Source organism: Gymnoscopelus braueri, assembly GCF_963280865.1.
Source record: "Gymnoscopelus braueri genome assembly, chromosome: 10".
Taxonomy (NCBI): Eukaryota; Metazoa; Chordata; class Actinopteri; order Myctophiformes; family Myctophidae; genus Gymnoscopelus; species Gymnoscopelus braueri.
In genome coordinates, this window is record NC_137611.1 from 15,274,330 (window position 1) to 15,291,459 (window position 17,130).

Sequence of the window (17,130 nt, forward strand, 5' to 3'; positions counted from 1 at the left end):
CTAGTGGAGAAGTAGACTGAGAGAACGAGCCCAATCGAAGGTCTTGAAGGGCGGATCCAAACACAGCCGCCCGGATTTGTGCGGGGCTTCCTATTGCTTCACCAATCTATGTCCCCGCCTCCCCTCCCCTCCCCCCCCTCCCCCCCCCCCGGCCTGTGCACGGAGCACGCTGACGTCACCAAATTTAGAGCGACGCCCCTCTGCACTCTGATTGGTTAGGAGATAACAAGGTCCTAAGACCATCGTTCCTGCATGGCTCTCCCAGGCTTTTTTTCTTTTGTAACAAAAAAAAAAGCATGGGTTTCCGAGGCTAGTGGAGAAGAGATCCAGTAGAACTAAAAGACAAGTCAATGTTATGTTTGGTTGAAAATAGCAGATCTACAAGCTCACAACGCGTCGCAGCGCGACGCGTTGTGACCTTGTAGATCGGCTATTTTCAGCGTGCAGCCAAGTGTAAAATCAGACATTGCGACGCCATCAAGGCACCGCCAAAATACATTTTAGTCGACTAAATCAACAGTAGATTTAGTCGACTATAATCTTATGATATTTAGTCGACTAAAACTAGACAAGAACTAAAACATTTCAGATGACTAAAATATGACTAAAACTAAATAGAATTGAATTCAAAAGACTATTGACTAAAAATAAATCAAAATTTGCTGTCAAAATCAACACTGTTTGGCCAGTGTTCATCTTAGGCCCTGTTCAGACTGCCAGTCCAAATCCACCCCAAATCTGATCTGAGGCCTATCCAGATTGGACATTGGACATTGTGTTAAAGGATTCACCAAAAAAATTACTTATTTCCTACCAATTACACACCCCATGAAGCATTTAATTCATGGAGATTTTTTTTTTTTTGTCCTAATCCTGAGCTAATAATTCGATGACCGGGTTATCGGTCAATAGGAAACTCAGTAGGAGTCTCCTATCGGAGACTCTGCCGGTCATCAAATGATTGGCTTAGGAATGCGACAAAAACAAAAAAAAATCCATTCAATGCTACATAGGGTGTGGTGAGATGAGATGAGATATACTTTATGAATCCCCAAAAGGAAATTGAGGCGTTACAACAGCATAATGTGATAAAATAAATAATCTATAATCTACCAGACAAACCAAAACACATCAGACACACATGGACATAATCACACAAGAACAGGGCCGACACAGAACCATAAGGAAAGAGTTCTCATGCATTATGCAGTAGTCTGATATAAAAGAACGTTTGTACTGCTCTGTTTTCATCTTCGGGAGAGTGAGCCTGTAGCTGAAGGTTCCGACTCCAATCTGGATAGGAAAACAGATTTAGGCTGGATTTTTTGGGGCTGCCAGTCTCAACAGGGCCTTATGTTCCACATTTTGCATTTACAACACCTTGCATATAGGCCTATACACCACTACGACCACACACACATCCATCTGCTGGCTGACACACTGATAACCCTAATGACACACACCTCATAGTTGTCATATGTTTCAGTAACTTATGTTTACATTACAATAAACTTTGTATACCTTTTTGCCATCGAAAGCCATGTGTCTCACATTTTTGCTCATGAGCCGGCCGGGTCGTGACAATTTGTGGGCCCGTTAACTGGGAGATTACTGGGGTGATGCATGCTAAAGTTAGTTTAACATGGGTACAATAACAAAGGATGTGCAATGACAAAGGATTATTATTATTCCCAGTGACACCTTTTTAATGCTTTTTATGCTTATTCATAATATATCTTTTATATTTGTCTTCTCTCAGTTTTAACCTGTGCCCCCCCCTCTTTTTATTATGTGTTTTTAACTAACCTTGCTGTATGCCTGTATATGAGCTATGGGATCTCTGAATTTTCCCTCTGGGAAGTATATCTATCCATCTATCCATCTATCCATCTATCCATCTATCCATCTATCTATCTATCTATCTGTCTATCTGTCTGTCTGTCTGTCTGTCTGTCTGTCTGTCTGTCTGTCTGTCTGTCTGTCTGTCTGTCTGTCTGTCTGTCTGTCTGTCTGTCTGTCTGTCTGTCTGTCTATCTATCCATCTATCTATAATTAGTTTGATTTCAGCATGGTAGAGAAGGTGTTTAGGTAAGTGTCAACCAGTGCGTAACTGGGTGGTGTGAATGCGCAATTATCTTATCAGGGTTCGTTGCGTTTGCTGTTGTTTGTAGTTTTTTTCCCCCTGATGCAGTATACATGGTACTTAGAACAATTGCTCTGGAGCACAGCCATGTACTCGGGGAGGTTGCCAATTATTGGTCGACTTTTTGCCACTATTGATAGCGAGTGCAAACCGTGCATAATTACCTGTCACAGTCTCACTGCATGAAGACTAGGGTTGAGTGATGTTAGTTTAGAGGGGTATAGGCAGATTAAGTAGAGGGGATTGGTGCTCTGGTGGGGTTTTGGGGCCCTGTAGTTGGCATTTGTTTTGGCCCATTCTATCATTGGAGAGAATTAAACGTTTTGGCATAGGAGCTGGCTGAAATTCATTATTTTGTAGTGGCTCTCTCTGGGGAGTCTTTGGAAAGGCGTATGAAAGAGCAACTGTTAAAATCATTATGAGATGATTTTTCTGATAAGCGCTTGAAAGACACTGCTGGCTGCGTTTGCCCACTGCCAGCAATTTTCGTTTTTTTTTTAATCCTTTCAACTGGCCACAGAAAATGTATATCCCTTATGACTGTTTGTAAACACACACGCTACGTGTGAGCGTCGCCCAGAGAAAGATATTCAAACCGGGACATTTCCTTCTCCTGCAGCAGCATGATGAAAACAAGATGTCTCGCGGATAGAAGCGTGTTACTGAAAAAGTTAAACAGGAAGTGGACGCAGGCGGAAATCTTCGCAAGTGACGCATTGTGAGCTTGTAGATCTGCTAATTTAAAAAAAAATCTGCAAAAAATGTTTAACACTTGAAATATTTTTTTAACTCAAATCTTGTATGGGAGGTCCCTGGCACAAAATATTTTCAGATGGGGGTCCGCGGCCAAATACGTATCAATTTGGGGGTCCTTGACACGAAAAAGTTTGAGAACCACTGGCTCTAGAAGCTCTTTCTTCTTCATGATCTCATCCTATGAGCTTCATTCTGCTGAACCATGTAAAGCACACAAATATATATTTAAAGATATGCCCACATTTTCACGATTTTTTCACGAAAACAAATAGCAGATCTACAAGCTCGGTGCCGCGCTATGAGCTTGTATATCTGCTATTTTTGAATAGCTCCTCTTTCCCTCTTCAAGTTTACAATCATCAGAGTGTACAAATGGAACCAAAGTAAACAGATCATTACGGATTCGGTTCCATTTGAACTCTCTCAGAGTTATACAGACCATGTGTTATAAGGATCCATTTTGGAACCTCCTCAAGGAACGCTGAGGGTCCCTGGACCCCCACCTTGAGAACCACTGGCGTAAGCAATAAAGCCGCGTATATGATTGTGTGTGTGCAAGTGTGTGTGTATGTGTGTAGGCCCACATGTGTGTCAGCCACCAATACATACAGCAAATCCGTGTATGTATGCATGTGCGTCTATATCATTGCATTCACACAGAATGCACGAGTGAATGCCAGTGTGCATAAAGCTGTGTATGTGGTTGTGTGTGTGTGTGTGCGTGTGTGTGTGTGTGGGTGCGTGTGTGTGTGTGTGCGTGTGTGTGTGTATATCTGCATATGAGCATGTGTCTGGTTTCAGGCTCTTGGCTTGTGACCCAGGGGTCCTGGCCCGGCTAAAAGCACAACATTCAACTCAATTAGAGCCATGCATAATTGATGTCTGTCTGGAAGAGTATTTGTATTTACACTGGAATTAAAAGCCTCCGGTGTCGGCTAACACTTTGGAGGGACGCGAGGCAGAGAGGAGAGAGAGAGAGAGAGAGAGAGAGAGAGAGAGAGAGAGAGACAGGGATGCAACTCCCACGTTTATAATGGCCATTTTGGAAATAAATAGATCTTTGACTGGAGGCATGTCATGTCACTGCCAGTACACACAGTAAAATCCTGAGTAACAGTTTTTCAACCTGGCATCCCTATTTTGGGCATGTCATCATCATAGGAGAACATCTCCAAAACATTTCAAACATAAAGGAAATAGCGAAAATAGCGTCTATTTTCAGTGGTGGAAAAAGTACTCAAATTTTTGACTTAAGTAAAAGTATCAATACTGCAATGTAGAAATACTCTGTTACAAGTAAAAGTCCGGAATTCAAAATTAGCTTGAGAAAAAGTACAAAAGTATTGGCATCAAAATGTACTTAAAGTACCAAAAGTAAAAGTACTCATTGTGCAGACCGTCCCATTTCACACGTTTTCAAATTTATAAAATGTATAAAAATGTTTTGAAAATAGCAGATCTACTAGCTCACAATGCATCGCATCGCGTCGCATTGTGAGCTTGTAGATCGGCTATTTTCAAATTGCCGAAATGTATATGGGGTTGAAGTGGTTAATGTATGTTTTGTAATAATAATCAAAATCTACATAGTAACTAGTAAATAAAGTTTTCCAAAAATTGTAGTGGAGTAAAAGTACAATATTTGCCTCTGAGATGTAGTGGAGTAGAAGTAAAATTATTGACAATTGTAAATACTCCTGTAAAGTAAAAATTCCTGAAAAGTGTACTTAAGTACAGTGCTTAAGTAAATGTACTAGTTACTTTACACCACTGGCAATTTTTGCACCACTGGCTTTCTACACCATCATACGACAAAGTATAAGACAGGACTGAAGTGTTTACAAGTGAATAAATAAATTCTGAGTATTTTACTGTAGCCTCAGCCCAGTGTGCTGCATATTTAACTCACCGACATGTCCTAAGAGAAAACAATTGCATTTGTGGAAGCAATTAAGTAATATCTCTTTCATACATTAACGCGAATACAACACCATGTAAACACATTACAAGTCTAGTACTAACACTTTCAGGAGTAGAAGCATTGCCAATAGAATTTAGAGTTTAAAGTATCCCCCGTTCTCTTTCATTAACTTGTATTATTTAAACGTATTTTATGTGAGTAATAAACGCCGTAATACGGTGTATAGCATTTCAGTGCAATCTGTCATAGAATGAGCTTATACTGAATGGGTAAACTATTCCTTTATGGGAAGGTAGTACAAATGACAATGTATGCATTTGGCAGACGTTCTTTATCCAGAGCGACTTACAATAAGCGAGGTAAACACATACATCAAATGCAGAGAGACAGTGTAGTAGTGCCTCTGTAAACTGTGGGATGATGGATCCCAGGTAAACCAAGAACTTAGCATCAGTCTAAACAACAATATACCATCAAAAAAATAACCTGTACATTGAAACTATAGAAACTATAGGATGCCAGGTATACAATGAACCTAGCATCTGTCTAAATAACGCGCTATTTGAATTACATTTTAAAGTAGTAACACTGTTACAAGACGAGTGCATTAGTTCAACTTAACCCATTATGGCCTGAGAGGTTCCGATTCTACAAAAATGTCTTCTAAATCCTAACAGTTTTCTGAAAAACTATTGTTTCTATATCAGTGGTTCTCAAACGTTTTCATGTCAAGGACCCCCAAAATTGTATGTATTTGGCCGCCGATGTTTGCTTTAAAAAATATTTATATTAAGATAAAGATTTGTACACATTTTCACGATTTTTCTAAAATAGCAGCTCACTCGGTGCCGTGCTGTGAGCTTGTATATCTGCTATTTTTGAATAGCCAAAGTATAAAATAACGGTTTACGAGGTTACACGGACGCGTTCCCGGTTCTAACGGGTTAAGTACAGGTGTAAAACGTTGCCTGAGTGTTAACGGCTCAGTACAAGTTGAACCTTTGGTTTGTGAGAAAGGGGTGCTGAGGAATCTCCCATCTATCAGCCTACAGTACCGCTCTGTACAGAGACACCCTGTTGACCTTGAGCGAAAGACACTCCAGGGGAAGTGAAAAGCCTTAAATGCAGGCAGAAGAAGGTACTGTGTTGTTAAGTGAGTTCACCGCCGCGCCAATTTAATCCAATTCTGCTTTAGTAGAAAGTCCATTTGTTGGTCATTTTCTTCTGGTAATAGAACTTCTCAGTGAACTGTCTTTTCTGGATGAGGAGAAAAAAAAGTGTGTGTGTGTGTGTGTGTGTGTGTGTGTTGTGTGTGTGTGTATGTGCGTGTGTGCGTGTGTGTGTGTGTGTGTGTGTGTGTGTGTGTGCGTGCGTGTGCGTGTGTGTGCGTGCGTGTGCGTGCGTGTGTGTGTTAGGGTTAGGGCGGGGGGGTATATTCCCCATATTACTCATATACTGCAAGGGTGCTATATGACATTATCATAACACACTCTAGTCGTTATTAAGAGATAAAAGGAGGAAGTTAGACAGTTACATTATTTGAAGCAATGGTATCTGTTTGTTTGTTTTGTTTTGTTTTGCTTATCTTTGCTCTGGAAAGTGTCAGGAAGGGAAACAATAATTAATTGATGATGGATGGGGGTCGGGGAGGGATTTACGAAATAGTGGCAAACGAAGGGCGAGAGAGACTATGACAGAGAGAGAGAGAGAGAGAACAGACACAGGGGCAGAGTGAGAGCAAGAGGGAGAGAGAGAGAGAGAGAGAGAGAGAGAGGGGGGGGGGGATAGGTACATGGGACGGGGGGGATTTAAGATTCCGTCTGTCCATCCTCCAGTCCAAAGCAATCCACCTCAACGCAGGGCAGAGGGAACTGAACTCCTTTTTATCATCCCACTCTACTGCCAATCAAGGTAACTTAACTCTATTCCTTCATTAATGTAATCTGTGCAAATTGAACTGGGCTGGAATGGAAATTAAAGCCAAACACACTTTGAATTGAGCGTGTTAAGTTAAACAGATATAGTCTGCTCCGAGTTGACCTTTTGTCGCACCACGTAATGTTTTACATTTCCCAAAAAATAAGCTGTTCAGCAGATGCTCTCATCCACGGCGACTTATCACAGCATCAGAAGACGCCTCGATTCCTACGTCTCCAGTTTTAATAGCATAATCGTTGGGTGGAAACGGAAATGTCCAAAACTGTATACTTTTCAGGGTTCCAATTCCAAAATAGCTAAAAAAGCAGATCTACAAGCTCAAAACGTGTCGTGCGTTTTGAGCTTGTAGATCGGCTATTTTTGCTGCTTTTGGGTGACGTTGTAGTATCACAAAGTAGGGCATTAATTCACAAAAAAAACCTAAGAGGTTAAAGTAAGTGGCTCCGAGCTGCGATGTCCAGACAATGATGCTCTGAGAGGGTCAAAGAGTATAGAAAGACACTACAGAGAGAAGTGGGGTTTTTAAAAAAATGACATGAATCAATAGAAGGGCATGTTAGAGCGAGAAGCAGAGGAATGCGTAAGCGAGGGGATGTGATTTGGTGGAGGAGGACAGGAACATTAGGTGCCCAGCGAAGAGACCAGTTGTCATTTCAGAACAGAACACTATAACGGAATATAAGAGAGAGGTGACTGAATTCTCAGACTCAATGAAAATGCACCGCGAACCTCGAGCAAAGACAGAGGGTTCGTCACCCTACTGTACATAATATCCCGTATAGTATACGATGTACAGTATAGTATGGATAATATTAGATTCTACAAGCCAAATGGTGCGTGCCTTAAATGTGCAGAAAGCGTGGTTTTAGTGTGATTCTGCCGGTAGTTTCCGGATAAGGGTAGTTTCAGCACAGTACAGAATAATACAATGAATGTCATTTAAAAAAAATTTTTTTTTTACAAATCTCTTTATTACTTTAAGTAATAAATACAAAGAGGTCTGTCATTTTCTGTCAAAAAAACGACAACAACAATCAGAACGAAAACAACAACAAAACACAGTATAACAGAACAACAAAAACACAAGTAAACAGATAACACATGCATACGTACATGTTGAAATGCAAGGTGTATCAAAACAAAACAAAACTAATAGACAAAGACAAACAGTAACCTTCATACCGAGGAACAGGAAAGAGAAAGAGAGAGAGGAGGGGGGGTGTCAATTTAGCGCTAAGATGTTACAAATGTTTACGGTTGCATTTGAAACCTCTCAGGCTTACACATGGATAAATGAACACCATAGCCTAAGGCATTTGCTGTGCATTTGTCAGGGCAGTCGATCGGTAAACAATATAAACACATCATGGGAGCAGACAGGTATAAAAGAGGTTATGAATATTCAAATTGCTATAACTATGTGACATTTCAGGATCAAGAGAAGTACTACGTTTATTTCTGTCAATCATAGCTTGTGCAGACTATACCCACTGTATTACACTGGGTTCGAATGCCAAGAAAATGTCTCTCTTTGACTACCTCGGGGATTCAAGGTGAGACATTTTCTTGGCATTCAACTCACACAGAATTAGCTGTCGAGTTGCATCTTGATTTATTCGTAATACCTAATTTAATATTTATGGATCAACATAACAGTATTTCTGTTTTTATTCCCTCGGATTTCTAACTCCGGTATGTACGCAGTGGATCAGGGTGATGAAAATGCCAATTAGCTTTTAAGACCCTAAAAATTCACGGTGACTTTTGCAGATGCACGGCACCTGTAATCCTTCAATAGGAGCCATACCTTCACCGTACTGGAGTAGAAGTAAGTATAAGTGTCTGTGTACGTACGCGTGTTTGTGCGTGTTTGCGCGTGCGCACGCGCGCGCGCGTGTGTGTGTGTGTTTGTATTGCTGTACTTGTGAGGGCCAAATGTCCCAACAAGTATAGTAAACATTTGAGAAGTAGATATTGTATCAGGACCTTTCTCCAGGTCCTGGAGAGAAATGTTTGTTTTATGAATACAAAAGATTTTTTTAGAATTATAGGTTTACTAATTAGGAAAAGATTCAGGTTGGGATTAGGGTTAGGATTAGGACTTTTAGAGGCTAGGTTTTAGGATGGAGTTATGCAGATTTATACTTAGCTGTGTGCAGGTGTTACGCACCGGAAAATGGCCGATCTACAAGCTCACCCATTGTCGCAGCGCGATGGGTAGTGACCTTGTAGATCGGCTATTTTTCAGATATTTCAGCTAATTCAGCTCTGCTGTTTTCAATGCTGTCCAAAAATGTTTATGTCCTCACAAGTGTGTGTGTGTGTGTGTGCACGCAGGTGTGCGTGCGTGCGTGCGTGCGTGCGTGCGTGCGTGCGTGCGTGCGTGCGTGCGTGCGTGCGTGCGTGCGTGCGTGCGTGCGTGCGTGCGTGCGTGCGTGCGTGCGTGCGTGCGTGCGTGCGTGAGTGTGAGAGAGATGGACAAGGCTTTACATTTTGCAACAGGCACAGGCTCACGTATCACGACTGCACTTTATCTGAATCTCTATATGGCCTTCTCTGTGTCAGAGGAGACAAACCAACGCTATTTATTTATTCTTAAGGCATTGCCTGCAGTGCACTCGGAGCATGATGATAAAACTGCCCTGTGTGCAGCTTGGACATGTTGCAAAATATCATTACTTTTAAAGTCGTTTTATAAACCGCCTTAAAGAAACCCTGTCATAGCTTCACATAAACTTCACCTGGCTGATATACACTGTGAAATCACTGTGTGTTAAAAGGGCCTATTTTAAAAAATCTGCACCTGCCGATCTCAAAGCTCACAACGCGCCACATCACACGACATGCTGTGAGTTTGTAGATTGCCTATATTTTCTAAATGTTTGGAGAATTTGTACAAAATAGGGCTCAATGGATCAATGTTTTGTTACTAATCTAAATCTGAAAAGTAACTTATAACTAAAGTTTGTGAATAATTGTAGTGTAGTAAAAAGTACAATATTCGCCTCTGAGATGTATTGGAGTGGAACACTTAAGTATATAATCTTTTAAAATATTACTAAAATAAGTAAAGTAGCATCCGGTGGTAGAACATCTACTCACATGCAGTGATGATTTCTTCGACTAAAACTATGACGAAAAATGTTCGTTGAGACGTCGACCACCCTTTTTCACTGACACAAACTAAATAAAAACTAAATAAAAACTAAGCTATGATGACTGAAACTAAGACTATATATTGACAATATCGTCAACAAATAAAAACCAGACTAACATGTTAGTGAGGGACTAGTGTAGAACAGATCCAGTAGAACTAAAAGACACGTCATTTTATGTTTGGTTGCTTGTGGGTGTTCCGCTCTGAAAATGGCCGATCTACAAGCTCACTTGTGAGCTTGTAAATCAGCTATTTTCAGCATGCAACCAAGTGTAAAATCAGCCATTACGATGCCAAAATACATTTTAGTCGACTAAATCAACTGCAGTTTTAGTCGACTATAATCTTATGTATCTAATCTAGTCGACTAAAACTAGACAAAAACTAAAACATTTCAGATGACTAAAATATAACTAAATGGAATTTTTACACTGCTCACATGCTGTTGTTTCCCCCCAGCAGTGCTGTTCCCTGACTGGGCGTACAAGCCGGCCTGGTCCCCGGGCTCCCGCCAGGTGCAGCTCTGGCACTTCCTGCTGGAGCTGCTGGGGCGGGGCGAGGGCGGGGGAGGGGCCATCGGCTGGGGAGGGGAGTGGGGGGAGTTTGTCATCAGGGACCCGGAGAGGCTGGCCAGGCTGTGGGGGGAGAGGAAGGGGAAGCCACACATGAACTACGACAAGCTCAGCAGAGCGCTCAGGTGAGGGGGAACACATGGCATGGCGTGGCATGGCATGGCATGGGGAGGTTACGTAGGCGTGCGCACTCACACACACAAATATACACACACACACACACACACACACACACACACACACACACACACACACACACACACACACACACACACACACACACACACACACACACACACACACACACACACACACACACACACACACACACATCATGTAAGATTTGATTGATTGAATACTGTATCAGTCAGAAATGTAAACAGCATGAGGTATACAGTCAGACTGTTTAGGCCAAAAGGATAACACAAAGAAGTCCTGCATGGGGACTTGTTTCCATTGTGGTCCTATGTATTCAATTCAATCACCATTATGTAGCATAAAAATAACACAATTATACAAATACAGTATCATATCCAGGTACATACTGTAAGCACAGTATTGATATAATAACACAAAACAGTCTAACATGAATGAAATGCATATATGTACTCCATTGGTTCTCAAAGAAAGAAATGCAGATATACAAGCTCACAGCGCGTCACTTTGAGCTTGTATATCTGCTATTTTTGTGAACAATATTGAAAATGTTTGGGAGATTTCGAATAATTTAGATATTCTTTTTAACATAAATCTTTTAGAGGAGAGAGAGAGTTTAGCATCACTCCAACACGTTCATCATGTCATCGTTGCCTCTTCCAGGTACTACTACAACAAAAGAATCCTGCACAAGACCAAAGGGAAGAGGTTCACCTACAAGTTCAACTTCAGCAAGCTCATCCTGGTCAACTACCCTGGCTTTCCCCCCTGTCACCAGGTCATTACACTCTTCATCCTCCTGTCTATCATGTGTTCTGTCATCTCCTTGCTGTCGTCGGGTAGAAACCTCATATCTCCATATTATGTATACTCATGTTTTTATCATAAATTAATGCCCTACTTTGTCATATATACGGTGTCACACAAAAGTAGCAAAAATAGCAGATCACAACGCGTCACATCGCAACATTTCTTTTTACACAAAATGACACATTTCATGTGTCATTTTTTGATTTGAGCTAAAAAAAAGCATTGTTTTACACTTTGGCTATTCAAAAATATCAGATCTACAAGCTCATAGCGCGGCACTCGCTATGAGCTTGTAGATCTGCTATTTTTGAAAAAAAATTGAAAATGTGTGCAAATCTTTGAATATATATATTTTTTTCAAGCGAACACATTTTGTAACTCAAATCTTTGCTTCTGAGGGGTCCCTGGAACTCAATATTTTGAGATGGGGGTCCGCGACCAAATACATATACATTCTGGGGTCCTTGACATGAAAAAGTTTGAGAACCACTGACATAGCAACATACGTTTTTTCAAAAAAACTGTTTTGTAGAATGGCCTTCAGGTCTTAATGGTATAAGAGAAAGTGATAGTGGTTATAGGTCTGTCAGTGGGTTTTTATAAATATTGAACAAATGAAAAGTATTAAAGGCATACTAGGTAACGTTTTCAACAAAACTAAAGTTAAATTGTATATCTTTTGTGAGTGGCAAAAGTTTCACAACACCCACTCCATGAATTTCACCCCCGGAAGCCTTTTATTTATATATTTTATATTGAACGTGGACTGGGGGGACTTTCCCGGGGAAATGACGTCATCTGGCCGGAAAACGGAGGTGGAAATGCACTGGTTTCCTGTTTGGCCAGGAACTACCGCAACGGTTTCCTGTTTGGCCAGGAACTATCGCGCAAATAACAAAAAGGAACCTCACGCTGATTTTAAGAGAATGTAGGATTAGAAGATCGAAAAAGAACAGAAAAAGAAAGCACAGCTCATGGTAACTAATGCTCCACTGGCTAAGAGAAACGATCCGTAGATAGTATAAAACAATTAAAAAAACGATATTTGAAACGCTTCCGGCTTCCGGTGAAAACGAATGGAATTCTGGGTAATCGAGGACCACGGAAATTGTATGCAGTGACGGTAGTGACCAGCAGAGGTTGCTAAAAATCGTTAGTTGTGAATTTGCATTGTACAACTTTAACAACAGCTTTTGACGAAATAATTCCATTGAAACACAGGTTGTTTTTCCACGTTTCACGGTTTCCAGCCGACAGCGACAAAAATATCATCCACACTTCACAGCACACCAAAAGGGACATCTTCCACAGCATTGCAATCCTTGTGAAAGCAGAATACAGACATATATATGAACCTCCATCCTTATACAATCTCCAAAAAATTCCATGTAGCGACGCACTGTGAGCTTGTAGATCGTCTGTTTTCGGCGAATACATTTGGTGTAGGGGGGTAAAAAAGGAGCGGACCAAGTATAGAGCCCGGGGGGACACCAGTCAACTAAGTACTGTATATAGCATTGGTTCTCAAAGTGGGGTCCTTGAGGGGGTTCCAGGGGGGGTCCCCAGCAAAATGTGTGAATATAGCATCACAATCATTTTAACCTTTTATACTTTGGCTATTCAAAAATAGCAGATCTACAAGCTCATAGCGCGGCACCGAGTGCCGCGCTATGAGCTTGTAGCTCTGCTACTTTTGAAAGATCTTGAAGATTCGTGCAAATCTTTGAATACATTTCTTTTAAAGTGAACATTTTAACACAAATCTTTGCTTCTGGGAGTCCCTGGCACAGCATATTTTCAGATGGGGGTCCGCGGCCAAATATATATCAATTTGGGGGTCCCTGGCATGAAAAAGTTTGAGAACCACTGGTATATAGGGTGGTTAAACTCTAGAACCTTGCATCGTGGCTGTGAGTGTGTGACCTCATCTTTTGTTTGTAATCTTTCACACCGTGGTCACTGGTCAGCACCTCCTCCGCCTCTCCTTTTTTTAAATCAATGTATTTTTTAGGGCTTTTCTGTCTTTATGGGATAGTACAGTGAAGAGTAATCTGAGTTCCCAGAAGTTTTCGCCAGCTCTCGCATACAAACGGGAGGGGCGAGGAAACCTCTGGGCCAGAGCCCTGGTATTTGTGTACGGGATGTAACTTACGCTCAGAATCTGAGCGGACACGCCTCTTACCGGTCTGAGAGCTGTGCAACTCGTCTAAACAGTCCGACGAGAGGCAAACAGCAGAACACAACAATGGCGGCCGCAATTTCTCAAGGAGAAATTTGCTTCCCGTCGCTCCTATTTACATGCAACACCCACTGCATGTGGATCCCGCCCCCTTTTCTTCATTGGCTGTCGATTTGAATCAGAACGCAGTGGCCGCGCCCCTGCTGTCCAGGCTCTGAGGCTCTGAGGCGTCTCCCAGACGTGAAGAGTGACAGGAAACAGGGAGAGGGGGACAGGGAGTGACACCAAAGATGGTTAATTTAGGAAGATATACCATCCCAATTGCGGGATTGGCGTCTGATGGCAAATCTCGCTAACGTCCTATGTTTACTAGTGCTAGATCCCGTGAGAGTGTGTTGCTGGGACAGAGAAAGGTCGATAATAATAAAGTTTGGGAATCGAACCATGTGATTCACTGTCAGGCTGCATTAGAGCCTGTTATGTGGTATCTGCGCCTTAACCACTCTATAGGAACAAAGAATGCTTCACTCGCACCACGAGGATATTGCAAGTGGGCCCCAAATGATTGGCAAAACACTCAAAGACTATTCATAACATAAACATCAATAACATAAAGAAATGTATGTACTGAAACAAAAACAAGTGTCATGGGTATTCTTTCTTTAAAACCTTGCAAAGATGTGTTTTCATTACCGATAAATAGGAACTTATAGTCAGACTATGTTTGTAACACTCAGTGTAGGACGTTGGTTCTCAAAGTGGGGTCCGGGGACCCCCAGGGGGTCCCCAGCAAAATGTGCTAATATAGCATCACAATGATTTTAACCACTTTAACCTTTTATACTTTGGCTATTCAAAAATAGCAGATATACAAGCTCATAGCGCGGCACCGAGTGCCGCGCTATGAGCTTGTAGATCTGCTATTTTTGAAAAATCGTGAAAATGTGTGCAAATCATTGAATATAATATTTTTTAAAGCGAACGTTTGTAACTGAAATCTTTGCTTCTGGGGGTCCCTGGAACAAAATATTTTGACATGGGGGTCCGCGACAAAATACATGTCATTTTGGGGGTCCTTGACATGAAAAGGTTTGAGAAACACTGGTCTAGGATATAGTGTTGCGTAGCCCAGATCATTTCTCACCCCCCCATACCCTCAGAAAGGGCCATCATCCCCATCTCACCGTCACTCATCACCCATCCATTCATTCTCCAGCTGGTCCAGAGCGGGCCGCTGCCCTTCCCTCTGTTCACCTCTGACGGCGGGCTGCCTCTCTGTGGAGGAACAGGACCGCTGCTGGACGCAGGTGAGGCCATACCGCCGTGCATGAATGACTGATACCGCATGCACGCACACACGCCACATATTTGCCTCTGAGATGTAAAAGTATTGAAAAATGGAAATACTCAATGAGTAAATGTACTTCCAACACATCAATACGCACACACACACTTTCATTGTACTCAGCAGCAGTCTCCAAAGAATGTGCGACACCCACAGCCACAATACTAGAGGGAGCGTAAACAACGATCTGGTAACGCCCACCTTTAGAACAAACATGGGTAAATTCTCCTTCTACAGCACTGCCACCCACACTGTGGAATTGCCAGACCCCATCCCTTAAAACAGTTGGTTCACTGGCTTCCTTTAAAACAGCCCTGAAAATTCACCTTTCAGAAGGCCTTTTTTTTAATGTTACCCTTTTGGACAAAGTGTTTGACTGTACTCGTGCTGTTTTTAAATTTCTGTCTAATAAAATATTCAATCAATCAATCAGTCGAGATGATTCTGATTCTGATTATCTAATTCCAATTCGGATTCTCTCTCTTTGACTGACAGCTGTCCAGCCAATGGCTCATCCCTTCCTGCTTCCCTACTGCCTGCCTAAGCCAATCCCGTTCCCCCAGGCGTTCCAAAGCCACTTCCCCCTCCTCTCCGCCCCGCCCTCGATGGGAGGAGCCAAGCTGAAAGGGTTGTCGCCCGGCCTTCCGCCTCTCGCCGTCCACGGCTGGTCGCCCAATAAGAACGCAGCAGCAGCAGCAGCAGCAGCGGCGGCAGCAGCAGCAGCTGGGTGGGACCTGAACGATATCGGCCGGAGCCTTTTCTGTGGCGTGAAGGAGGCTGGAGGAACTGGAGGAGGTCAAGGAGGCGGAGGGGAGAGGAAAGTGGGTCGTATTATTGGAGAAACCATCACCAGAGAGTGAGACGGATTGATTCACAGTGGTTCTCAACCTGTGGGACCGCGGCCCACTGGTGGGCCATGGGGATATTGCAAAGTGGGCCTCCCAAGTAATTGGCAAAACACTACGATTTTAAAATAATGTTAGAAAAAAAGTCATGTTATCATTTTTGGGCGGTGTAGCCGCCCCTATAAGTGGGGTTGGGACACCTCATTAGCTGTATTGTGATTGGCTCATTAGTACACCCCTAGCTGTACTGTGATTGGCTGACTCTATTGTCTGACTCTATTCAGCACTGTGATTGGCTAGTGAGACACATGATGACATTAATAACCTATAAATAGGATTATGCACTTCAAAAAATAAAATAAATAAATAAGTGAGCTTCCATCACTATGATGACCACTGTGATGACCACACCGCCCACTTCACACTGGGTGTGATTTTTTTCTTTAGAACCTGGCTTGAAAAGTGAGTTTTCACTGTGATACCGATAAATAGGAGCTTAGAGGGCAAGGCCACTTTGGTAGAGGTTTGGGTTAGTTACCTTGCCATGGTGTAACTCCAAAGGTGGACAAGAAAATCAAATAATTGCTCCATTGATTAGACGTTGAGAATTCAAAATACGCTCCTCATTGACTTACATTGTACGGTGAAACAGCTCTCAAAGTCACTCTTTTGACACGTAAACTAACGCAAACAAAGTTGATTCAGACAATATATAGAACATCACAAAATCCAGTACTATTTGTTTTTTTTTAATACAAATGTTAACTTCCTGTTGATTTTGCTATTTTTATTAAGAAGAAAACCCGGACGGGATCCGCTGATCCAGATCCAGATCTTCAAATAGTGAAATCAACAGGAAGTTGACATTTTTATTTAAAGAAATTGGTGATTTTCTATATTGTCTGAATCAGCTTTGTTTGTGTTCGTTTACGGGCTAAAAGAGTGACTTTGAGAGCTGTTTCACCGTACAATGTAAGTCAATGAGGAGCATATTTAGATCAAATTCTAATCAATGGAACAATTATTTTGTATTTCTTGTCCACCTTTGGAGTTACACCATGGCAAGGTCACTACACAACCCAAACCTCTACCAAAGTGGTCTTGCCCTTAAAGTATACTGTGTTAGTTCCATTGATCCAAGATGTACCACAATTGATCGATTTATCATTCAAAAAAATCTGCACGAGGCCCACCCACCTGACCACTTAACACAGCAGCCGAAAACGCCAACACTTTCAAGGTTTTCAAGTGGGCCCTGATCCAGAAGAGGTTGAGAACCGCTGAGATAGAAAAGATAGAAAGGTTTTT

General features: G+C 42.0%; 1 protein-coding gene across 1 annotated transcript; it reads left to right on the forward strand.

The window, feature by feature from the left end:
* Positions 1 to 8,528: 8,528 nt before the first annotated feature.
* LOC308093383 (ETS domain-containing transcription factor ERF-like) lies at positions 8,529 to 13,914 on the forward strand (the record flags this gene model as incomplete). The annotated part of the gene is made up of 4 exons (XM_080439719.1): positions 8,529 to 8,586; positions 10,378 to 10,612; positions 11,307 to 11,482; positions 13,844 to 13,914. The coding sequence occupies 4 exons, from the start codon at positions 8,529 to 8,531 to the stop codon at positions 13,912 to 13,914; spliced, it is 540 nt and encodes a 179-aa protein (XP_080295845.1).
* Between the last annotated feature and the right edge of the window lie 3,216 nt (positions 13,915 to 17,130).